Source organism: Osmia lignaria, chromosome 7, assembly GCF_051020975.1.
Source record: "Osmia lignaria lignaria isolate PbOS001 chromosome 7, iyOsmLign1, whole genome shotgun sequence".
Taxonomy (NCBI): domain Eukaryota; kingdom Metazoa; phylum Arthropoda; class Insecta; order Hymenoptera; family Megachilidae; genus Osmia; species Osmia lignaria.
The window spans coordinates 4858317-4884294 of record NC_135038.1 but is presented as its reverse complement, the minus strand read 5'-3'; the positions used below and the strand labels follow the sequence as shown (position 1 = coordinate 4884294).

General features: G+C 37.3%; 5 protein-coding genes and 1 non-coding gene across 10 annotated transcripts; 3 read left to right on the top strand and 3 right to left on the bottom strand.

The window, feature by feature from the left end:
* Positions 1 to 7380: 7380 nt before the first annotated feature.
* LOC117609567 (uncharacterized) lies at positions 7381 to 19699 on the bottom strand. Its single transcript, XM_034336077.2, has 5 exons — positions 19010 to 19699; positions 18814 to 18864; positions 9086 to 9220; positions 8284 to 8735; positions 7381 to 8211 (listed from the first exon to the last, which is right to left on the bottom strand). The coding sequence occupies exons 1-5, from the start codon at positions 19277 to 19279 to the stop codon at positions 7419 to 7421; spliced, it is 1701 nt and encodes a 566-aa protein (XP_034191968.1). The 5' UTR covers positions 19280 to 19699; the 3' UTR covers positions 7381 to 7418.
* A 204-nt stretch (positions 19700 to 19903) lies between these two features.
* mRpS16 (mitochondrial ribosomal protein S16) lies at positions 19904 to 20809 on the top strand. The gene is made up of 3 exons (XM_034336085.2): positions 19904 to 20056; positions 20190 to 20379; positions 20443 to 20809. The coding sequence occupies exons 2-3, from the start codon at positions 20257 to 20259 to the stop codon at positions 20719 to 20721; spliced, it is 402 nt and encodes a 133-aa protein (XP_034191976.1). The 5' UTR covers positions 19904 to 20056; positions 20190 to 20256; the 3' UTR covers positions 20722 to 20809.
* Positions 20810 to 21054: 245 nt separating this feature from the next.
* TRNAI-UAU (transfer RNA isoleucine (anticodon UAU)) lies at positions 21055 to 21147 on the bottom strand. Its single transcript is given in 2 exon segments — positions 21055 to 21090; positions 21110 to 21147. It is a non-coding gene; the product is annotated as a tRNA-Ile (tRNA).
* Positions 21148 to 21369: 222 nt separating this feature from the next.
* On the bottom strand, positions 21370 to 22806 carry LOC117609370 (uncharacterized). 4 transcript variants are annotated; one of them, XM_034335629.2, is made up of 6 exons: positions 22670 to 22806; positions 22466 to 22597; positions 22181 to 22388; positions 21954 to 22083; positions 21651 to 21884; positions 21371 to 21584 (listed from the first exon to the last, which is right to left on the bottom strand). In XM_034335629.2, exons 2-6 carry the CDS (start codon positions 22588 to 22590, stop codon positions 21445 to 21447), a joined length of 837 nt encoding a protein of 278 aa, XP_034191520.2. In that variant the 5' UTR covers positions 22591 to 22597; positions 22670 to 22806; the 3' UTR covers positions 21371 to 21444. The 4 variants fall into 4 exon arrangements, with proteins under 4 accessions (XP_076545043.1, XP_034191520.2, XP_034191521.2 ...); XM_034335630.2 differs by having other exon boundaries at positions 21376 to 21584; positions 22472 to 22597; XM_034335631.2 differs by having other exon boundaries at positions 21399 to 21584; positions 21655 to 21884.
* Positions 22670 to 23655, top strand: LOC117609371 (protein POLR1D). Of its 2 annotated transcripts, none has more exons than XM_034335633.2 (3): positions 22670 to 22696; positions 23023 to 23137; positions 23310 to 23655. In XM_034335633.2, exons 2-3 carry the CDS (start codon positions 23112 to 23114, stop codon positions 23515 to 23517), a joined length of 234 nt encoding a protein of 77 aa, XP_034191524.1. In that variant the 5' UTR covers positions 22670 to 22696; positions 23023 to 23111; the 3' UTR covers positions 23518 to 23655. The 2 variants fall into 2 exon arrangements, with proteins under 2 accessions (XP_034191524.1, XP_034191523.1); XM_034335632.2 differs by lacking the exon at positions 22670 to 22696 and adding an exon at positions 22823 to 22954.
* A 532-nt stretch (positions 23656 to 24187) lies between these two features.
* LOC117609369 (pentatricopeptide repeat-containing protein 2, mitochondrial) lies at positions 24188 to 25967 on the top strand. The gene is made up of 5 exons (XM_034335627.2): positions 24188 to 24397; positions 24622 to 25145; positions 25221 to 25517; positions 25637 to 25741; positions 25816 to 25967. Exons 1-5 carry the CDS (start codon positions 24316 to 24318, stop codon positions 25945 to 25947), a joined length of 1140 nt encoding a protein of 379 aa, XP_034191518.1. The 5' UTR covers positions 24188 to 24315; the 3' UTR covers positions 25948 to 25967.
* Positions 25968 to 25978: the final 11 nt, after the last annotated feature.

Below are 25978 nucleotides of genomic sequence, written 5' to 3'. Positions count from 1 at the left end.
GCCTCTGTACACGCACACGTGTAGTCGTGACGCGTGACTATTTCGCCTAGCCTGCTATATGGATAGACAGACGTCGTTCAACCGAGATATTAGACAATAAAGTAACACAAAGTGTGACCAACCAGAAACAAAATAGATTTACGTAAACGAACGACCAGCATCATGTGATTATTATACTTGGATCACACACTGAGAGTTCATCATTCGTCGCTTCATCATCAGCCAGTTTGACAAATCATGCATGCTAGCTCTTGGTAATTGCAATTTTAGTATTTATTGATAGGAAAATGTAAACACGAAGGGCTAATAGATATCTTACCAGGTATGACTGTTTCTACTGGGCCACAGTCTCCACTCAAATCTACTAATGTAAATTTGAACAAATTGAGAGGACCAACTATTCAAGTGAAATCATCGTTCGAACATAGTATCTTGGAGCTGACAGACTAGTCACCGATCCGTCTGTCCAAACGTTGGACAAACATGCACAGATTTGCAGAATACGCGAGAGTCTATCTCGCTGCTCAGATAACACGAAACGTATATTGACTCAACAGAGGTACATCTTGCTAAGGTAATACCATTTCCTCGGCATTTCTCAACCGACCAGTTGACCAAATATACATGTTCCAACGTTTACAGTCGATGGCGGACGCTCGACCATTGGAGAAAATGAGAAGATGTAGATTTTAGAAAGCTTCCAAAAAAAAAAAGAAAGAGACTGAAAATGGATCGAGAGGTTCGAAAACTTGTAAATCTGCTGGTTTTATGTCGCATCTGCAACAACCTTGACGTGGAAGCCGTATTTTCAGGCAGCACGACGTACAGGCTTCGTGTCACCGCACACTTGTACGATTCGTTCAATTACATTAACTTGACTGTCTATTCGAACAGTATGACACAGAAGAGGGAGAGAAAAAAAAATTGCAAGGAACAAGAAAAGTGACGAGTTGAAGCAAGAAATCATATTCTGAATATTAATACTGTCTAGTGGCATGGTAGATCTTAAATAATCTTATGAATTATTTATGATACCAGGGACATTAATTTTGTAATCTAATACCAGCAGAATCAATCGTCAGTGACCACCATAATGATTTCATTTTTATCAATCATAAATTACTCTTATAGGACGGTTATTAAGGGTAAAATATATTATTACAGGCTGAAAGGAGCGACCAAACGCAAGGAAAAAGGAAAATACGCTACCATAAAACACGCTATCGCTAACAGTCTACTCTAATGTCAATGTACAAGTTGCTGGACCGATCGCTAATCTATCGTTCTTCGTTAGATTGATTCATTTCGACTGGTAATCAGCCGAGAGCACTGTAAATCGCCTCTACGTTATCTTATCGCTCGGTCCGTTTTACGGAACCGTAAATACGGTGAGCGCGGCTTGGGAAACGACCACGTGCCCTCGTGTAACTCTCGGGCTGTAAATTATTTAAGCCGGCACAATAATGAGTAAGCAACTTGTGACCAGATAAGCTTTACCATCACTCCGTTCCCTATTACCATACCTCGAATGATGGTAATCAACAGGAAACAGAAAGCGATTCTGATACCAAAGAAACTACATCAAAATTCACGATTCTATGTACAGTCACTCGTGTGATCGCGATTAAAGAAATGAGAGAAAAAAAATAAGTTCGAAAGAATTAGCCTCGTTTCAATTGCAAATTTTGATAACAGAATGTTTGTAGAGCAAGTGACACGGTCGTGCAAATAAGAGAGAAGGGGAATCGCTGTGAAAACGAAGCCAGAAGCGGGAGGACGAGAGTTGCAAACAGGCGTCGATGACGGATGGTTTCTTTTCGAAATCTTGAATGAAAAGTCTGTGCTTCAGCATTGTCGAATTCAATGAAAAATATTCTTAGTCATCGTATTTACACCGGTGAACATTCCTTGAGATTCGTCAGGTAAGACAACAACTTTTTGAGGGTAAACAATGAAAGACGCACATGGTGCGTCGTTCGTTGCATTAGCAAATTTTCAATATTAAAATTCTGAATAAAAGCTCGGGATGGGCTCATCCCTTTCGGAGGGTAGGTTCGGAGGACTCCTCCCTGTATCCTAGTTGATGTTTCTATTTTGTATTATTTCAGCAAGGGGATAAAACACTTGGAAAACACAGAGAGATTGGTAGAGGCTGTCGTTTCGCCGCAAACCCGAAAATATCCATGTAGACCGGTATGTTGAAACCTGGCATAAGCTCTGGCTAGATGCCAGCGGCAGCGGTATACTCGCTTGGAGGCCACGCCAGGCCAGAGGCGAGCGGCCTCGTCCACTCGCGAAAAAAGAAAAGAGAGAAGAAAGACCTTAGGTCGGTCTAGCGTTGAACACACCGTTTTCGAATTCGACGTTTCACGAGAAGAGGATATCCAGCCTTGGTCCGAGGACCATTGCGGTAACCGGCTTATCGCGAAATTACCCTCGGCTGCTTTTTAATCATTCGTTGACCTTTTAACTGACCGGGCCGAGTTAACTAGCCTTTTCTGGCCGATAACGGAGAGGGACGTGTCAGAGTCACGCTACAGCGACGTTAATTCGTCAAATCGCAACACACACGACCTCGCGGTACTTGGTAGTTTCTCGTACTCGTGAAAGTAAATAGAGCCACTATCTGTATTTATAACTTGCCAAACTGTATCGTACAAATATCCGACAACAATATTGGACAAAGGAATTCGAGCACGCACCTGGTAACTTAACTAAAAATATTTCTGACAGAAAGCAACAAGCTAAGCGCAACGCCTGGCCTGATTAATGAATTCAGCTACCGAAATACCTGACGTACGCGTGTTTCAAACGTATCCATTGGTTAATGATAGAATTAGAGAAGAAGAGAGAGGCGGTGGGTTACACGCGATAGAAAAAGCACGTGCTCGGGTTCAATTAACGCCCACGATTTAACCGCGGCCGCCACTTCTCCGCATTTCCAGATACTCAATTTCCAATTCGCTCGTAATTCCTTCGCTGACTAAACGCTTATGTGCTTTGCTTCGACGGATTCCTCGCACGTAATATGTTATCTCAGTGTCAATGTTGGATCTCGCGTTATTCAATGACCCGGACATTCAGCGGGTTCCTACCAAATTTCATTGAAAGAAATTTTATCGAATAAAGACCGCGACCCGATCGTCTAACTGAAGTTGATTAATTGAAATATTATACGTAATTTTGTAACACCGGGAATGACTAACGTTAAGAAATAAGCGCCAGAGGAACTTGATCGTTATCAGACCTGTACAATGCGAATCAAAGATAAGCTAAACGCGCACCTACGATACAGTTAACAGGAAAAACAGTTAACCAATGGGTAGTAATGCAGATTACAGTTGTTCAAGGTTCACCGTTGAGTAACGTTTACATGGATGTAATTTTCTGTATCGTTTTCCTTATTTTGCGTTATTGGATAAGTTTCGAAGACAATTCGTTTGCATGTTTTCGGCAGGGCCGGCTCTGATCTCCGAGAAAGGGCCCCTTCACAAAAAAAGTAGCTCGAATAAAATTTATAAAATTACCATTAAAGCTTGTATTAATTTAGATTTGCATTTACATCGATTAATATTCAAGTAAACATTACTCTTGCATTTTTAGACGCAAAATCGTCTTATGGGGACCCTGGTTTTCAGGGGATGTAAAACAATTTCGCGAAGGAACGCGATGTAACGCAAGTACTAAAAAAACAACTGATAACGATAATAGATCTCATCTTTCTTTATAGTTATCGCTGAACAACCTGTCTCATTCACTCTACACGATATCTACAACCAAAATAATACCGTTGTAAAATAAACAATACATTATTCGTTTAAAGCCGAAGGCTTTAAAAATAGATTACATTTTTCTGTGGAGCCCCGGCTATATCTTCGTTCACCTTCGTCGAATTTTCAAATTCCCGGGTTGTAATAAATTTTGAACCGCAGGTACCATTAATTGTGTCGATGACACGGTTATTCCTAGTCGTTTAATGTCACCTTACAATGAAACCTATTTCATAGCGAACGACGTATGAAACTGGTTGCAAAGTTGAATGGGAAGTAAGCGATTACGTTGAGTCAGGGAACTGTCCTTAATTTACCAGAGCTCTATGTTTCGAATTATTAGCGTAACGCGCCATTAGAATAATAATTAACGCCAACGAGATTTCTACAGTTTCTCTTTCTTTTTCTTTCTTTTATCAATCCATTAATAGCCGGTTATTTGAACCTGCAATCGAGATTTCTAATTTTCAGGGATTAGCAGTCAAAACCGCCAAACGTGATTCTCTTTTTTTTTTTTTTTTTTTTAATTACCGATAGACAAAATTGAATGAGCGCCGCGATTGAGCGAATCGCAATTACCCAAAGTTGAACATCGAACCTCGTTCGATGGATAATGCAGCTCGACAAGAAAGTCGAATTACTATCTCTCGGTGTTACTAAAAAAAATTGGATCAATCGTTCAAGGGAAAACAAAGTCCCGTTGGGAATAGCCTCTAAATCGATTATCACCGAGAGTATAATAACCGGCCAATTATCTAAGCGATGTAATTCTAGTTATAAGACTGACGTAAAACCATGAATGTCAATCTTGGTTAAACGGCAGACTAAATAAATACTACGCAACCGATATTTTATTTCGCTCTCCCTCCTCTCCTATCTCTCCCCCACTCTGTCCTCTTGATAAACGAACAAAACAAAAAGAAATCAACACGCGTGTCGAAAATTAAAACGATCCGAAAGAATGTTGACATTGGTATCAAATGCTCGCGAAAGATCGTGAAAGATATGGAAAAAAAAAATGGTTGAAAAAAATAATAATTTTTTGATAAACGTGAATTTTTGACGCCACGGAATCGCCAATTATCATTGAAATCTATCGCATGACATTAATAAAGTTCGTTCCATGGTCAAATCTAAAAGGTTAGTATACTGGTTTGCGAGACAGTCGTATCGAGCTGAACTGAAACCGAGTATATATGTGGATGCAGGTTGAGTAAGTGAAAGTGAGGTTAGGTTGGTAACCGTCACGTGGTGTACCACGGGGTCCAAACGAGGTTAATCGAGAGACCGAGAACCGAGCGCCGGCGCAACCAATCAACATAAATGTATGCTTCTATTACGTTCTTTTTATCGTTTTACAGCTTGTTTATCCGTGTTCTTTGGTTAAGTATCAATATCGTTCTACTTTTATGCGTAAGTTTTATATCAATCGACGAGTAGAAGAAAAAAAAGTAAAATGTTCGCGGAAAAATTCAAACGTCACTACGAAAAGACATCCATGTTAAAAGAAAATATCGAACACGCGTTCAACGTCAGTGGAGAATAAATAAAAAGCGCATTTCGTATTCATTCGATCGCCGCCAGTCAGCGCTGAAGTAGTATTTGCGCGAATTTCGAAGAAAATAAGGAAATGTGCGTTCTGGCAAGACGATCGAGCGAGGGGAGGAGGGGAGATTCGAAACCGCATTCGAGAGGGGCATTCTAATTGATAAATGTTACACGTTAGAAATAATAATTGTTTTTCTCACTTACCAATCAGTGGAAATATATTCGGCTGATCCAGTAACGACTTGAGACTGTTTTCAACAAGGGTGGGAGAAGAACGATCTTTGTCACTCATTTCACGCACTGCGCCACGGAGCCGCACGTTCTAAGGTACACACGCACACACACTCAGTTCGTACACGGTGAACACCGTACGAAAGAACGAACAAGAGATATAGATAGACTTTTCAATGTGTGGTAACGCGAACAACACAAGTGTATACGCGTAGCAGAAACAGCACACACGGATAACAACGAGTCTAATAACAACGAGTGCGAGAACGAGAACTATGTGCCTCCCGTGGGACACAAATTAAATGGTTCTTCCAGACCGGCAGAGAGAAAAGGCGCCCGCACCCGAACCTCTCACCTCGTCACGCTGTTTCTACTATCACCCGAGACGGTCGCGGCCCGTTCGAACACTCTGGCCACGTTAAAATAAACGCGGAGCGCTACCCCGTGCACGGTGCTCTTGAAAATCAATCTAAAAGTGGATCGGCTGGTGGCGCAATCTCCTGGCTACACTCTGGACCGACTCGCGAACAAGTGAACGACGCCTACCGTACTGATAACGAATGCCGTCTACATATGCCTTATCGCGATGCGCGCGCATTCGTTTCCCCCCCCACTCTCTACTCTTCGTTCAGCCATTTGGCCATGATCAGCGATTCTCGAGTCGAATCTTTAACCATCATATTTCTTTTATATTTTTCATTATTTTTCCAATTGTTCATTCGTTCATTCATCCCCTCATTCGTTCATTGTTTTCCTTAGGCACTTTTGGTAGATTTAACGTCGAACATTCAGATATTAAAAATGATTATTTCATGTCAACTATGTTGTTTTTGTTACTGTCAATTGTTTTTATGGAATTGTTTGTAATGTTGTGGATAGGAAGTTTATGGTTGAGATTTTCTGACGTGTAACCTAAAATAATGATATAGTAATTAGTAATACATAATAAAAGAAATTGATATTTTGAAAGTGTTGAAAACTAACACGAATCATATTCATAAAATGAGAATTCCATTAGTAGATATACGAATGAAAGGTTTGAATAAAATATTATTGAATATGATTCATATAGTTTTAATTGTAGAGGAAATAAATGCTTTCTTATTTCTCATTCTTTGAATGCTGAATATTTTTATGTTACTCTGTATATACACGTTCAAGAAAAGTAAAACAGATTACAGTTTGCATAAATTAATTCTGGCATGTTAATACTTCTAAGTACAAATTGAACACAGTTTCGAATACCAAAATCGATCGTAACAATACGAATTTTATCTGCTTGTAAGGCTATAACATAATTACAATTCGGTACATTTCCTTGTAACACAGTTAAAATTCTATTGCAATTTTGGTACTAAGCACGTCGCGGTGATACTTATAGCTTACTTTGTTAATACAAGTATTTGATACAACTTCTGGAAAATCCTCTGCACATAGCTAATAAGAAATATGTATTTTTTTTATCTAACACATATAAAATACTAACTACACTTGCATACATACCATCTTTCTAACGAAGCTCTGAACAAATGTTCTATGTTATATCAAACTGTTCTCAAACTTAATGTCAAAAAATGATAGGAAGCAAAAGATATTTTTAAATAAAGCACATATTATTTAAGTTATCCTTTTTTGCATACTTTCTTGAAAATCAAACTGTTTCGACAAAAAAGGCAAATAGAATGCGAAACGAATAGGTAATATTCCGAAAAACATATTTACAAAGAATTACCCCATACTAATACTTCATTATATTCAACATTCAGTCAAACTGATTTTTTCTTTTTTCAATTTCAACGTATCAAATGCATTCATCAGAGTTGTTGTTACTAAAAAAAAAAAACCAGCTTACATGGTAAAGAGAACTGCTCACACCCAGACACTCAATGATTCCGTGGTAGTTTGAGAAGTAGTAAAGCTATTTCTCTGTTTAAAGAGAGCTTGAATTTCGATCGGGGTCGAAGACCATCTGCGATGCCTTGCTTTTTCCAATGGTACTTCTGGTAAACCTACTTCCGTGTGACAACCTCTGATAGGGGAGATTGGCAGGGCACCGGGTAAGCCAATTTCTTGAAACGAACTCATAGAAGAGAATCCACTTTCATCCTCGACGCTGCTCACACTGGCGGCTGGTTTTGATTTAGAACACTTTTCCTTCTTCTTCTTCTCAACTTTCCTAGTACGTCTGATCGGCGTCGAGGTCGGTGTACACATGAAAACACCATCGTGCTCTGGCATCGAAACGTTGAAAGAAGCGTTACGCGGAAGTCCGTCATCTTCTTCGGTGGTTTTGCTGCTTCCCGAGTTGAGAGAGGTGGCGTCGATCGACCTCCTCACTCCAGGAAGGAGATTTTGTAGATTTCTATCAACTTCCACGCTGTTCGACGAAGATTTGAGAAAACAAGTCCTGCTGTCGTTATCTGTACTGCTCGATTCGTTTCCACGGTCGCAGACCGAGTGCCTCTTATAACCGGAAGCATCCTGCAAGCTCGTTGAGTTAACAAAACTGTTGCTCTGCAGTGACAGAGACACCTCGTTATGATGATTATTATGACGATGATGATCTATGGGCGAAGGTGACGATTCGTTATTTTCCATTGACGAAATCCTGACCAGGTCGGGTTCTTTCATAGCTAGTAACGATTGAACGGTTCTCATTAGCCTGCAAATAAATCAATCGTACAATTACAATTCTGATAGCTTGTATCCGGTTGAAGAAACGAGGACCACTTACCTAAATGCTTCCTGAGACAATTTCTCAGGTGGTATATCATTCGGGTCGAGCTCCGCCTGTTTCGGCCTTCGATAAACCACACCCTCGTGGGTTTTATTCATCTCCTGAGATTTATTGCGGGGCGGCGTGCAGTGAGCCGGGTCGTTTCTGCGAAGCATGGACCATGTGAATTCGCGGTAACCCGTGGTACACGGTGAGATCTGGGTGACCGATTTCGCCCTGGTGAAACGGGACGAGTCCGAGGAAGACGTCGATGATGCCGAGGCGACGCGATTCGGCGAGGCGTCCGCGTGTACCGCGTGAACGCTCCGGCTACGCGGTACACGTCCAGACGAATTTTTCTCCTTGTGATTACTCTTCTCGTGAAGAATATCCAAGCTCTTCCGGGCTCGGTCCAGGAAACGCATCACTTGCTCCATCAGGGAACGGTACATCTGTCTGTTAGCTTCTATCTGCAAGTTTTACGAATCAATGGGTGCTAGGGCAATGATTGCTAGAACAATGGGTGCTAATGCAACGGCTACTAGAAAGGTGGGTGCTGGGAGTAATGAAGCGTGTACTGTTCGACTCGTTTCACAATTACTACAAATATTTCCATCGTATGATATTTGAAATAAAAATTTCTCTACGATAAAACTCGATGTTTACTCGAGTAAGTAAGGACAGGATTGAAATAATTTTCAGGGTCGCATGTAAAAAAGGATGAACGTGTTGGAATAAGGTAATCTGGTCGAGGACATTACCAGTTTCCTCTCGCAAGTCAAGTATGTTAAACGATCGTTGTTCACGGTTAAATACAAACCTGTTTCACCTGCCACTGCAATGTTTCAACTTGAGTTTGAAGAAAAACACTGTCGATTACTTGTACGTGAGGTATTTGACTGGTCGTCAAGGCGTTCTGCAATCTTCGGTTCTCCTCTATCAGCGACTGGCATTGCTGAAACGAAACGAGATAAATCGATAAGTCGTCGATGAAAATTTCATATCGTACTTTATATAGAAATCACCTACGACTTTCCTGAACGCAATTATTATTTCCACGAAAGAAAAGAAGAGACTCTGACACGCGTTATAACACAACACGTTTCACCTTGCGTAGGAGATTTTCACACGGTGGAGTGAACACGAATCCACGTTAGCAGAGCGTACACCTGTTTATCGTACGAGAATTGCTTTTCTAATAGCAACATCTTTCACTTCGAACAATATCCTCTTCCTTATAAATGTCTCGTAGATTTATTAATTACTCTTACTGGTTAATTGGAAACAGAAGAGCGCGAATTGGGAAAAGTGGAGGGTCATTCGATATTTGATATTCCAAAACATAAATCACCTAAGTACATAATAATCGGTATAATTAAACGATCCCTTAGAAATACTAATTGAATTCTAATAATAGGCTTACAAAGAGAATAAACGTGTTCGAATCTCGATTATTCCGATCACGATTTCAAGCCATTATTCGTCCAACAATTAGACATCGTCAACGAGCCACTTTGGGCTCGTTGAATAGCTTTTCGACTGAATAATGGACCCTCGAAAAAAAGGCCCCTCGCGACCAACATTTCCATTCCTCCAGCGTTCTCCTCTTTTTTTCGGCGTTAGAGACGAAGTTCGAAGAAACACGAGGATTTCTGACATTTCCATACAATGGCGGGAAAAATACGGTACGAGTTGCGAGATATCCGGCGATAGGCCATGCTTGATAACGAAGCCGGCATATGTCGAAAGAATCATGCGTTCATCTGTTGAATCGTTCTTATCGCCTTTATTTAAATCGCCGCTCGAAATACCTATCTGTCTCCCGGTTACGTGGACGAATTTCAAAAACAAACATGCTTTTTACCTTTGGCGCCCGAGAAGACAGCGAACGATAAAAATGGCACGAATCGGATAGGGGAAAATGAAATGTCCAAAAGATGAAGATGGATGAAACGAGCCATGTTTAGTACAAGCAGTTTGTACAAGTAGAAACGAAGAAATACTGAATAATTCAGGCAGTGACCGTATCCAGTGACGTCACGATAGTATTCAGCCGGTGGACGGTTCAAGCTGAGCGACCATGCGGAACCCCATCCGCTTCGGTCCCCGCGGTAGAAAAAAATTTCCGACGCAGAAATTCCCTTATGTGGGCCTCGATTCTCGCAAGAAACCCTTCGAGGTCAACGAAGAAAGCACAGGTAAAACAACCGTCCAGATCCTTGCGTCACCGTGTACCGTTTCACCGTACCGCGGGGCGAGAGAGAGAGAGAGAGAGAGAAAAAAATGGGAATGATTTTCTTGCAATAGCCCTCGTCACACAATGTGCTCTCGCTAGTCTTACACGCGTGTGTATTCACTTACACGTACGTTTTTCATAAAATCAAGCCGTTTTCAGTGCGCATCGCACGGGTTTCGCAATGCTCCGCCATATACACAGTGGATTCAACGTTAGAGCTATGAAACCTGGGTGAAATTTATTTATTTTTAATTTATAAGTAAGTGAAAACGCACCGTATGCGTCATGTATGCTATAGAGTACTGACGCACCATTTGCGTCATCTATGATATAGAGTGCTGACGCACCATTTGCGTCATCTATGATATAGAGTGCTGACGCACCATATGCGTCATGTATGCTATAGAGTACTAACGCACCATATGCGTCATGTATGCTATAGAGTACTGACGCACCATTTGCGTCATCTATGATATAGAGTACTAACGCACCATTTGCGTTATCTATGATATAGAGTACTGACGCACCATTTGCGTCATCTATGATATAGAGTACTAACGCACCATATGCGTCACGTATGCTATAGAGTACTGACGCACCATTTGCGTCATCTATGATATAGAGTGCTGACGCACCATTTGCGTCATCTGTGATATAGAGTACTGACGCACCATTTGCGTCATCTATGGTATAGAGTACTGACGCACCATATGCGTCATGTATGCTATACAGTATTGACGCACCAGGTGCGTCTTATCGAATATCAAGGAAAGCGTTACTTTCATCGTTAAAATCGGTAGGAAACGTGATGCAGACTTTAGGTCAAAGGCATGTTCAGCATAATTAAACAGCTCACGGCTGCATACACTTTCTAATTGGCCATAATTCAAAAGTAACCGGGATAAAAGCGTGCTTTCGATTTAGGAGAAGTAAGATTCGCTATCGTTGAAACAATTGCCGGTACACGATCGATTTGTTAATTTATCGTGCTTTATAATCATCCTTGAAAGCCGTTCATTAGCGTTCGCGTATAAATTCCTACTTTTGTCTACATCGAAACCAAGGACAATGACTTGGGAACAAAGAGGCATGCCTAGTTTTTTTTTTTTTTTTTTTTCTTCCAACCATCATTTAACCCCGCTAATGACCCCAATCTCACCGTGCGTTTATAAAATAATCAATACGCGCGTGGAATATTCCGTGCAATTACTTTCAGCGAATTTCTGCAAAAATTTATGCCTCGAATTTAAAGCAGAAACGAGCAGCCTAATTTCAGTAATTTAAAGTCTAATTAGCGAGGATCGTTCTTGTAAAGAAAACTTATTATCTTTGATAATTTCTTTCCTAATTCGAACGGAATGGTCGAATAACGAAATATTGTACATACTTAGGCTGGTTTCATTGAGAAGGGGCGAAGAAATTCGGCGCCGCGTGCATAGATGCTGAACGTGCCAGAAGAATGAGAAACACGATACGATATAGAAGATGCGTGACAGAATGAAGAAGAAGAAGAAGAAGGGGGAGACAAATGCATTAAGGGGTGATCTCCAAAATGGCAGTGCGCCGCCGAATTTATTTTTGGTGCATTCCAGTCAAACGAACAGAGAGAAAGAGAGAGAAATATCCACCGTCAGAGCAACGGCTAACGTGCAGACGATGTTTCGCTAGAAAGATCAGCCAGCTTCTTCTTGTTGGAATACTGAAATTATTTCTTTTTCTCCTCTCTTTTCCTCTTCCTCTCTCGCTATGCTCTCTTTCCATTTCCGCCGTAGCCCGACGCCACCAACCGTATTTCCAACCAGACCGTACCTCCAACACCTATCTTTTTCTTTTTTCCCTCGACACCGCGCCGTCCTTAATTGTCGGTTAATTATTAAAACAAATAATAGCTAGGTATATAAGTATTTTAATCTAGATAAAAAAAAAAAAAAAAAAACCCGTGGAATCATTCTACAGAAGAACACTAGGAATCTGAAGGAGAGATAATTAACGGTTCGGTGTTTCATTTTAGAAATGTGTGTTACTGTGTTCTTAATTATTCTCCGGATATATTTTGAATAATTTCGAACGCCCTCGACCGGAAGAGCTTATTAGCATATTCAACCCGTTAAGAGGTGGAGTAAAAATGAATGTTTCTAACGAAAAGTATTGGTCAAGCGCGTTTAAGGGAATACTACGGATTCGTGATTCATTCATTAGTATTCCAAGTTCGCGGTGTCGCTGCATCTTATTGTGCGCGCGGAAATTACATTTTACGCGGATGTTATTTTGATGCGCGATTTCGATGCTTCGATGAATGCAACTGCATCTCCGTATGCATCGCACGGACGGTCGTTACGGCTTAATTCGAACATCATTTAAGAATCATCCATTATTCACGGACGAAAATCAGTATAAATTTTTACAAAGAAGAATTAGGTAATTTTCTAACCCATGATAAATCGAAATAGATAAAAAGCCGGGGATAGAAGAGAGAAAAAAAGGCAACGGTATCGCGCATTTAATAGTGCGAAAATCGAGGGATCAATTAGACAATGGCGAATAAAGAATGCCGGATGTAAACCGTGGGAATGATTTTCAGTGACACCGTGCTATCGGCTGTTATCCGTTTTCTCGACTCGGTGCCGGTAATTAAAGAGCGAATTGTTCCCGCTAATCAGTTAATTAAAGGCGAAGAAAACCGATCAGCGGAGAGTTGTTAAAAGAAAGTAGAAAAATCATTCGCTTCCATGTAAAACAATATCGAAAATGAATTTCTCCCAACGCTATTTAGTAACTATAATTAAAGAGTTTCCCTTTGAATTTACTATATCGAATCGATAATAAACGCGGATCGATTCCATTGCCATTCGAACACATTCTAACATTCCACAGAAGCGAGACGATAGAAAATGAAGATACATCCAATAGGAACGATCGGTTAGCAGAGTGTTTCGACAACTCTGTTTCATAGAAATTCGACGGTAGTTCGGCCTTTTTAGCGTCGCTGAAACGTTTCTTTCACGAACGGAAGGATCGCGAAACGTGGAAGAAACGCGAACGGAAGACGAAGAGGATGGTATTCAGTGGTGCGGAAAATATGTTCGTCTGGTCGGCCGAAGGAAATTGCAGCCGGCAAACTTTCCTCGATGCATCGTCGATGGTTTCTAGCGATGCTCGCGTAAAAAGAAGAAGAAAAAAAAAAAAAGAATTGCATACACGAAGCGTCTTTTCAAGCGAGCCTTACGCGTTCTACGCTTCGATTGAACATACAACGAGGCCTTAAAAGTTTCCGCCGGTATCGTTTACGAGGGTGAAACGCGAATTCGAGAGCCGGCGGAGAGAAATTCGTCTGGTCAATTTGAAATTTTTATTCCCTCTAACCAACTTCAAAACGAGTAAACTCTGATACAATTTCATCGCATAAAAATCGTGTAAGAAAATGGCACTTGCGGCGTTAATATTAGTCAAATATGAGGCCATAACTTGATGGTGTCGGAGTCGTTTCAGCTCGATCTCGTTCGAACATCGCGATCCAAATTTAATCTAAATTGCGCAAGCCTTTTGGAAGAAGATTCCTCTCGCTATTTTTTAACTCACGGGTGCGATCCACGTGGCGTGAACGGAATGTCACGTTAGATCAAGAGATCCATAGGAAAATGAATATTTCAGATACTCCGAACGGAGGTGGATACGAGAAATTGAAAAATAGAAGAGAAGAAGTTGATTATTTAAAGAGCATGAAACGATTGGACACGAGACAGGCTGTTTTCGATGAAACGGCGCGCGAAATACGCGACTTTCGAGGAAAAGGAACGTGGAATGTTAGGGATGTAGAAGAAGACTCAAGGCCGAGCTACGGACAGAATTAGATTCCTCAACCTCTTTTCTATCCTTCTGATTTTTCCACATTCCGTTCCCTAATGAAATAGGCGGAATGAACCTGATACACGAATCTTCCTAACGATCCCTCTGTTTATTTCATTCTTCGCTATTTCGTCGTCGACAATTTTAACCTGGATATTTTCGATGTTAGGGTTGCGATCTCAATGGGAATGCCTCGTTCAACGCTGTATGTACAGGGTGTAAAAAAAATTAATGATCATGATACAATTTATACCTTTTTAATTAATTTAAACCTGTCAACCTGAATCAACCTGAAAGTAACCCCCGAGCCAAAACAATTTCCCACCCCTGGTGCAGTGTAATACGTAGAGACATGGTTCTACCACCGCTCTACCACTTGGACGTACAGTGTTCATTGAAATCATGCTCCTTACCGTGGTCTTAATATCGTTTACACAGCTGTATTTGATACGTTGGTAAATAGAATCGCGCCAATTTATCATCCGTAAGACTGACAATGAGAATTTTCGAAGTATACGAAGAAAGCAGAAAACTGGGCGCTAAATAACTGTACTAGAATCCGAATAAAAACGTACCAGGATGGTTGGATCGATCAAGCCGAACGAGATAGTGAACTCATCCCGGTGTGCAAAAAAAAAAAGAAAAAGAAGAAAGATTCACCAACACAGGTGAAAAGAAAACGGTGCGAACACGTGTAACCCGGTGATACACGGTGTAACTGTAAAATTCAAAGTGGCTAGTTTTCCGATCTCACGAGGATGAGATCGCTTAGCTCGATTCGAACTGGTACAGAGCCGCTGGTATCTGCGATTGTATGTAATATCACACGACGCGTCCACGGTCCACGGATCTTAATATTGAATATCAGCTGGTGAAAAATTCGACTAGCAAGGATATCGCGTGGAATCGGGTAGAGAGTCGATCAGTTTTTAAACGTACGAGCAGCCTCGTTCGATCTAACTGATTACCAGGTTACGTAAACGTAGGATAGAAACGTTTTATCGAACGATCCTATAGTATTTATTTCATAGATTCTAATGAAAATAAAACGATTAGATACATTTTCAAAGAAATTGGTCTAAAATGATCAACTTTTACGATTTTACTTGGAGAACAGGTACAAGCTCACCTCCTTCATCCGAAGGATTAATCAATCGGCATGTACACCTGCGTAGATTTACTTGGAACGAGCATACCTGAGGATCGATCCTTCGGATTCCAAGTGAAACTAACAGTATCTCTATTGAGACTACTTATATAAAAGTACCAGACGGAGAAATTAAATGGTGCTACTATTATGCGCTTCAGTGCACAGCTATAATTCATTCTTGTTACCGCGCTTTTCTTTTTTTTCTTTTCTTCAAATGAACATCTATAACGAAACGCTGCTTATATCGGTATTTTTCACAGGGGAGCCTAAATTGATTGCAAGTGCACCCAGGTATGCTTGTTACAATACTAATGTTCCGTTAGGTGGGACGATGTAAATGCTTTTTCAGGCGAATAGCAGGGGAATTAAGAAAACGGTCGACATTTACCTCGCACCTTTCGCCAAAGGTGTAGCGAAATTGGTAAGGAGGCATTGTTTCCAGTAAGAGGGAAGGAGGGAGGGACTGGTCGGTCGATAAAGCGTTAATTGGTCATCTCCTTCGGAACAGGTCACCCTGTATAAATTGTGAAAGGTACGTAGGCCGTGTTTCAAGCCTGTATCATAATGCCGCGATGGCGAAAGGTAGACGGGCGAGGAATTAGAATCACGGCTGGCGCGAAATTCCAGCTGCTTATTTCTCTTTTTTTTTCTTTTTTTAGTTTCAACAATCGTCGGAAAGGATTAAAATACTTATCTAAGAATTTCTTAATGTTACTAAATATACGTATCCTTATTTCACCACCTGATTCTACCAGCCCACGGTATTGTTTCAAAATTATACCTGACATACAATAAACGACTCCTCTCCGAAATACCCTGGGGTTTATTATAAATCAACCTTTGTTTCAAACATAATTCAGAGAGAAAAAAAAGGAGAAATTCCCAAATTCTCTTTACCTAAGAAACGATCGATGGAATTATAATAGAAGGATCAGAAACAATTCTCTATTCGCGAGTAAAAGGTAAAATTTTTATTTTACAATCAAGTTAAGATCCTTTCCAACGAATACACACTGAAGAGACTACCAGACGAAGAGCGTGGGAATATGACCTCTGAATTCACCTCGTTCTTGCGCTCTCGAATCTAAAACGCACACCTCTGAATATCTAATCTTCCCTTTCCTTTCTTTCCCCACCGGTGTGCAAAGCGAACGATAAGAGTTATCAGAGAGTATTCTGAATTCTTTCACGAGGCGTTAACTCGACAAAACGAGGTTAAAGAAGGTACCTTATCAGACTTAAAGTGTAATTTATTAATCGTTCGAACGATTCGAAGAAAGTCGAAGAAAAATGAATCAGAATCGTCCGTGATCATCTGACGTGTATGAATTTCTAATGAAACAGCAAATGTAGGATCGAGAAAAGGGGTGGAGGGTATCGTTGTCGCGTACACGATAATTTGTCGCGACATCGTCCTTTCAGGATGATCATTATTCCAGAGCCGTGGACAACTAGGTAGCCTTTCCCGCCGCCATCATCTATCCACCATGCTCGTTAATGAACAAACCATCAATCAAAGCGTTTCCGGTGCATGCACTCCCTGATACACAGCGACCACCACTTCTCCTCGACATTAATAAGAATTTAGGACGTTTAGATTATTGTACCAACAGCTTCTTATTATATTTTTATTACTCTCGCCTTCGACTTCCGGTGGTATTATTTTCATTTATTTTCCTTCTCTCTATCTTATGGAATATTTAAAAATTTTCTTACAGTTGCAAAATGAATTGTCAAGGAAAAGCGAGTGATTTCAACGCCTGGCAATATTCGCAACCGCGTCGATGTTCCCAGAAAATTCAAGTATTAAAGTCAGATGGTAGACGGACACCGGTTGTATTCGTCGTGGCAAACGTTGTATTCATCGGGTAGGTTTTATTGAGCGGAAGTTCGCTCGAGCCCCTTCCGTAATTATCAGTCGTGATATACCTACCACCGGCACGCCGGCTTTGTACGTTCGCCGAACGCGTAAAACCCGTAAACGTGGCTTTCGCGTGTTCGTTTCTTTACGTGACATCATCATCCTGCTCTTTTTCGACGCCGTGACCACCAGGATGTAGCTGCACACGCGTGCATGTCCTCACGAAAAAAATCACTCTTTCATTTCCTTTCCCGTGAAATCCCCCTTTTAGCAGGTGCACCAACGCCCCTCCTTGTTTCTCAACGGAAGTCGACACTGTTTTCGAAAGAGCGATTCAATTCCTCTTTTAAACTTTCTGATTTTACTTTACACCGATAATGTCAAGTTTCAGAAAACCGGGGTCATAAATTTCTTCTTCAAAATACTACAGGATCAGTTTAAAATAAAAATTCGCTTTTTAAAACTCGATTTTACATTTCAAGCGATTATAATCGTAAATTAGATGTAATACTGTCGGTTTAAACTGTAGCAAGTGTAATGTTTGCTCTCTGTTTGGATAAAATGCTTTGTTTCCGGTTGTATAGCAACTTCGTATGTCATAACGCGTGCAGAATGTTAAGTTAACGAGCTGTACATATGTATTTCGATGAACGCGTTGAATGGCGCGTGAGTCACCGGAAGTTCACGATATTCGCAAAGAGTAAAGCTTTCGTTATACGAAAATCGTAAATTTCGATTATGTGTATCGAAATAAAATAACTATCGTGAAAATAATACAATTTTCTTCCTCGGTAATTAAAGAATTAACAAAATATTAGAAATTATATCGGAGAAGGAACTTGTATACAGAAAGTTATTTAAATGTAAGAAAAGTGTTTAGTATCATAGAATTATGTAACTCCATCGGGAACGACGATAATAACCGTACATTCAGAGCAACGATTCTCAGAAGAATCGGACAACGGTACAAACAGAAGTGTCAAAATAACTGAACTGACCTGACTACCACTTGGTCGCGAAACATTCAGCCAGCTAAGCCGGTGCGGTTAGTTATTTTCAGTAATACCGTGGTATCGTTTCCAGTTGGTCAGCCTCTATTTTAGACCGACAAACGACCCACGATTTTCAAATTGTTTCACGGGAACATCTGTGCGACGAAATAAATAAAAAAAAGTCGCTCCACAGGTTACAAAAACGTGTCGCACAGTGCTACCAATTTGTGGCGCTAATACGAAATAAATGTTTCTGCGCATGCGCGAACGTGCATCGTCACTGCGTTGCTCAAAAGAAGAATAGAAAATGCTATGCAAAATATAAAATTGAACATTGTCAACAGTTTGTTAGCACCTGATGCTCCCTCGTTAAATGATTTTTAATTTTCTTTTATACGATATAATATTATGCAACTTAGAATTAATAGAATTGTATAAATGAAAAATTGTCGGTTAAACTTACCTTTCGCAACTTCTCCAATTCGTTGATGTCTGTGGGGGGAGGTTGAATCACCTAGGAGACAAAAAAAAAAAAAGAAAATTGGTATTACTTGAGAAAGAATAATTCTATCATTGAGGATATAATTTTTGTAACAAATAATACACAAACAATTTTAAAAAATAGATACGCCACCACCACAGTACAGTATGCCATTTACCTCGCTCATTTTCCAAACTTTTGCGTTCTCCTGATTGAAAACATTGTTCTCCGTGATCCTTACTCTATCTTCGAAATTGACGAGGGAGAAAAACTGATTGTTGCCATTCGGTTCCGCTTCTTCGGCGATGGTGTTACCAAAAAACTCGTAATCGAACGATTTCGAATCGCGACAGTTGGTTACGAAAGAACGCGCGAAGCTGCTTTTGAAGAAGTGTCCCAACGACACTTCGCTTCCGAGAGCGAATTCCACTTTCGGTGTATCGCCCATAATTTTTCGTAGAAGAATCAGTTCGCAAAAGAACAGCCTGCTTTTACAGCCCCGACCCGAGATTACTCTCTATCGAAATATAACCCGGAGACAAAATAGCAGCAACGAAAAACGAACTTGTTCATTCCGCAAACGTCAAAGAGTAACGTTGATGTTGATTGATCACTACGAAACGGATTTAAAACCTCTAATTTCACTTGTTTTTGTTTTCATGCACGCGACGCCATGTGCATTAACATCAATGATAGTCAAATTGCGAGTTACATTGATTAAATCTCTTTATACATTAATCAAATTAAATTGAACCACAAGGAAAACTGATCACACCACACACCGCTAATGTTTACAGGACGGGACTTCGTGTCAAACTGACAATGAACACTCTACGGTCACCGGCACCACAACCTGAACTCGAGCCACACGGCAAGGACTGAAAACAACCACCAGAAATTGTATACTGCGCATGCGCTTACCTGCAAATTAATAACTTAAATTGTAACATTTAAATCAGCGGTGAAAGTTCCTTAAAATTTTTACACTTAATAGTTATTTAAATTTGTTTGAAAATAATTTCATGAACTGGTCGAAATTGTTGTGAATTTATTAAAATATAAAGTTATGATTATTCTTTCGATAAGTCACTAGATGGCGCAATACGCGTAATGTGGTAATGTACGATAGCTGTTTCTAGTTTATGTTGAATTTTTATATTATAATTTATAATTGTGATATATGAAAACGGAATAAATCTTTTTTACACTGCTTGTATTTACACAGGTAATTAATTCCAGTGTAATTCAAATCATTTTTAATACACTGATACTAATACTACCATTCAAAAAGTCACTCAAAATTATCCTATGCCCAACCTAATATAACCTCGGGTGTTTACGTGATAATTACATTTTAGGGGTAGCGAAATATAAGTCCATAGAAGAAAAATAACCGTTTATATTAATTTAAACATATATAAAGAAATGCCACGATTACCATTGCATCCATCATCTGGAACTGGTATTGTTAACATCTTTGCCAAAACTATACGATTTGTTCGTTACGGATGCGCCAACAGACCATTTTATCATATTGTTGTTATGGATGTAAGTCCTTATAAATGTTCCTTATTAAATGAATAATTAAGTATATTAAACTATTCCTTTCAGACAAAACTACAACAACATAAACCTCCAATAGAACAGTTGGGTACTTATGATCCTCTTCCAAACAAGTACAATGAAAGAATAGTTGCTCTGAATTTAGAACGCCTGCAACATTGGATAGGGAAAGGTGCAGATATATCAAAGCCAGTAGCTACAATATTAGGAATTGCTGGTTACCTTCCGATACATCCAAAAACTTATCTTACAGCATGGAGAAATCGAAGGAAAGCTAGCGAAGAATCTAATTCAAATACAAATTCAGTAGCAGAATCTGGAGGCTAACCCTTACAGATTGATTTATTTATGTTTAACTGTTAGCTTGTAGATAATATGTACATTTAAATAAAGTTTTTACAGAAACGAAAATAGAGAAACAAATTGATTTTGCATTATATTGATATACAATTACAAGATATATATTTATATACTATTAAAAAAAAAACAAACATTAAATTGATATGTTTTAAATTATATTATAATGCATGCAATACGATCTTCAATACATGTATTCATCAACTTTCACTGGGTTTGCAAATGTTTCTCTAATATTAATAAATGTTAAAAGGTTTTCATATTTTTCTTTTTGAATTTAACTGAAAAAAAAAAAAAAAACACTTCCCCAGGTGAGGCTCGAACTCACAACCCCGGCATTGCTCACGTTTCACTGTCTTATAAGTACCGTGCGCTAACCAATTGCGCCACTGGGGAGTTGTAGTTGGCATTTTCTTATTTACGTACATATAGTTGTTGTCGAAAAAAGCAGTACAAAATTACTAAAACTTACGAAATGTAGTTTGTTATTAGCGTTTTCAAAGAATAATATTACACAGAAACATAACTCGACTAAATTCTGTTATTCTGAACATAACCATAAATGCTGTACGTTAATAGTTTAAGAAACAACATTCATTATCATTATTATTTTACCCAATGATATTTACTTATTTATTCTAAAAAAATATTTATTATGGATTTTTTATGACAACAATCATACATGTTTACATATTATTCAGCACTGTTATCTACTTCATATGAATCAAGGGCAGAACACAATTTCTTCCATAAATCGATAAGATTTTGTTTTGTGAGCATTGGTTCACAAAACTCTTCTAATAACATCCTATTTTTTTTTGCAAAGTTGTCACCTGAAAATAATTGATGCCATAATAATTAATTGTAACCCAAAAATTTATGTTATGTGATTATATCACCTGCTTCTGAAACATCTATCACAAAATAATGTTCATGTTTCCAAATTCGTTCAACAAATAATATTTTCCAATTCATTTTTAAATATGTTTGTTGAACATTTTTAGGTGAATGTATACTTATTATAATTCCTCCATTATCATCCATACATAATTCATAATTTATATAGTTTTTAGCTCTTAAATTATCTATGATTTTCTTTCTTATCATATTTTGTTCAGTATAGTGCACCATTGCTAAAATTAAAACATGTAACATTGTATCTTAGTTTTATTAATTGGATAACATTTAAATTTGGAAAATACCAGATGTAAGAAGTGAAAAATTCTTCATCTTAATTATATTTTGTATGCATGGATCAATTTCTAATCTATAACACTTGTTAATATTTATATAATCACACTTTATGCTACAAATTTCAAATTCTTCTTTTCTCTGCAATAAAATAAAAAATCACAGGAATTTAATTATTTGTTCATTGTATGTGTACCTTCTACATATATTCATTAGATATATAACTATATATTTATACCTCTATCTTTACTAATAACTCAACATGAAATTTTAAAGTGTTTATTACTGCAAGAGCTGTATATTGATAAAGATTATTTTTTATCCATTTTCTATCAATATCTTTAAATGCAATACCAGATATTTTTTGAGTAATTTCACACAATTTATGTTCATAGCGTTCTACCTTATTTTCTATATTACTGGTATTTTGTACAGTACATGGTTCCCTATAATAAAAATAAAAAGCATGAAAATATTGTATTATTTACAACTAAATGTTAATATAAAACATAAGTTATAAGACCACTGCCTTATGACAACTTTTTGTTGATTCCTTTCCTGCTTCTTTAACTCTTCAAATAAATCAGAAGCTTTCAGAAGAAGTTTTTCCCTCAACTTTTTTAATGCTGTCAATTCTTTATCTTCCATTATTAATCTGAAATGAAATCATTTTCAAATTGTTAAAAAACTGAATTTAATTTAAATAATACCGCTATATTCATGATACCTTATTTATAATAAATACTCAAAATACGTAAGTAATGCGTATTTTAATTTCTACAGTTTTCAGATGATGTAATTTATAATTAATGTAAATAAGTAGCTTTTAAATGCGGGTAAAAATTAAGAATTAAAATCACAAATGTCACGCACGAAAAGACGCAAGAGCAGACGGTTGAGCGATACTTTAGTTTGTGACGTCAAATTAACCTCAATTTCATAGACATTTATTGTTCTGTCAGTATGAATGTATACAAAATCTAAGCTACTATTAATTATTTTTTTTTATACTGTACGTAGCATTCAAATTAGTGGATAATGCGTTTTTCAGCCATAAATATATTTATTATATGTTTTTAGATTTCTTTATCCAAAGGAAAGTTAAATGAATAATATATTCCTAACATTTCATGTGATACATTTGTCATAAAAGTTTTAAAAGCATTAATATGATGGATGATGAAACTTTAAACAGGTGAGTTTATTATGTTTTTTGTGTAACTGTTTTATTTATTTTGCATTTTCATAAGTAATGTAATATCTGTAATGTCATAAAGCGATGAAGAATGTTAAAATATACCTTCAAAATTCTTTTATTTAATATCCATGTATTAAGCTAATGCAACGTATTGTAATTTTAAATTTAGACTTGCAGTTGAAGCATTATTAGAAGAAGCAAAGCTTGGAGCAAAAAGGGCAGAAATAATGGGCCCTAGTGGATGGATAAAACCAAAGGAATGTATTAACAAAAGATTCCTTCATTCAACTTTACGTAATGTTGTTCTTTCAAATAAGTATCAAGTGAAAAAGAAAAGTGAAAGACAATTATATAAATCAGAGAATACGTTAAAATAATTGATACTGTATGATATCATTTCTTATTTGTGAATAGAAATAACTTTTATTATATATAATTTTTATGTTAAGTAGCTTTTAGAATATTGATAGAAACTGTAATTAATGTAAAATATGAAGAGTAAATGAAAGTAAATTGTAAGTACAAAAATATGATATAATGTAGTAAATATAAGTGTAATATATTAATAATGTACAATAAAAATTAAAATAATGCTTAATAAATTTAATTAATACATAGAATATATTACCAAAAAAATAAATTGATGCAATATTGATGCTATTTTCTAAAGTCAGAAGTCATTTACTGCCATTTTCATTTGTATATTCTAATCTAAAAATTATCTCGAAGTAATTCACATAGATAGTTTGAATCAAAGTATATATATATATATAGAAACAAGTAGAATTATTTTCCAATTGAAGTGAATTTATTTTGTAATTTTTTTGTTTTGCACGTTAATAAATTAAGAAGTCTAAAATAAATTTTTTAAGTATTACAGATCCTTGTTTTGTTAAAATATGTCAGCAATTAATAAACTTAAATATAGTAATTAAAAATATAATTTTTTAATAAAATCATAAATCTATGAAGATATTGATCAAATTTTAGTTATTGTGTTCATTACAGTTGTATAACAGCCCGGAAGCCGCATGCTAAGCTGTTGTTATCTTCTTCCGGTATAGAATTCATGGTTCTTTTGCGCTTAGACCAGATAAAGTATAAGCTCGTTGCGGCATTATAGCAAGCGAAAAGATAATTTGTATTAATTGTAACATCAATTTTATTGTGAAATCATGGCAGTCGGTTTAAGAGGACTTTTCAGACTAAATCTTGGTCTAGCAAAAAGTCTAGTCTCTAAATCGAATTTTATAAATGGTATGTATGTAAGCTCCTTAACCTCAAATTATGTTGAATAAGTTTATGCCGAATAACGTATTAATGAAAGTACATACATATATGATTTTTATAATAATAAAAATGATAGATAATGTATAAATTATATGTAAGGAAAGATCATAATGTATAATGATACAAATAATGTTTCATAATACTTGAACAATTTATGATTACATCAATTAATACATACATTTTTTTTGTAGTTAGCGTACGAACTTTGTATGCAGATCGAGATTTGGGTATACATTCATATGAAAACACAAGATTTGTGTTCCGTAATCAGTTTGTATCAATAGAAGATACCTTTCGTGTTAAAATGAGAGAAATTTGTGACAAAGAAGATGGAGTGATTTTTACGGAAGATCTGAAAGCTATGATACATTTAGCACAATCAAATGAAGAGGACTTGCAATTAGTAACAGAAATGTTAAAGAAATTTATTAATTTTAAGAATAATGTGCAGTTTGGTTCATATGTTTTTGGTCCTGTATTAATGAGAATGTTGTATTATTTAAATGAACCGCAAAAGGCATTAGATATATTTAACAATCCTGAGTTAACAGAAACTTTTATGTATCACTCCGCGATAAGGATACTTTTGTGTTTGTTATATAAGCACCAAATGTACCAAGATGTAAGAGATGTAATAGATACTGTAGAAAAATTTAAAGGCAAAGAATTCACTACAAGCACTATTATTATAGCGTATGCTGGTTGTTTTAAGGAGGTAATAGTTGTTCATGCTACTAATGGATATATATGTTGATTAATATGTTGATTATATTTATAATTGTTTTAATAGAACACTCCTGAAGCAGCAGAGTATGCAATAAGATATTGGAAAGAGCACTGTAAAATTCGAGTACCTACAAGTAGAGCAACTGGAATTGTGGCCTACATAGCAATAAGACATAATTCACCTCAGGAGGCGCTCGAAATGTTATCTGTAGCACAAAGGGATTCTTCTATAGTTATTAGATGTTTAAAAGTCCTGGCATATACAAAGTTAGGAAGATATTTACAAATAATTCCCATATTGAAATATTCAACAGAACAGGATCTATCAGTCCCTCACAAATTTGGTTTTTATGCGGATGTGGTATGTACAACTATAGTCTCATTTTAGGTCTTGATAAATAACTGGATTTGATATATTTTAGTATTGAATTTGAAAGTTAGCTTATAATAAAGTCCACATAAACCTCATTTTTGGTATAGATATGTGAACTCGAAGAAAAATTAAAAGAGGAGAACGCAAGCGAACGCGACGAAATAATGTATCTTATATCGAAGCTCAGACAGCAACAAAGAATTGAGTCAGAGGTAAGTCAATTTGAGAAGGTATAAAAAATACATAGCTGTATATTTTAATTAATACATAATGATTTTTTTTACAGAAAACTTTAGAAGAACAGTTGTTGCGGCCTTTACAGTTTCGTTCAACCATGAATGAAGATCTGAATGACCGTAGAAATCACATGAATCGTCCAAGAGATGAATTTAAAGTAGGGTTGAAGAATTACCTGTAATGTATTTTTTATTTTTTTTTTAATCTTCCAC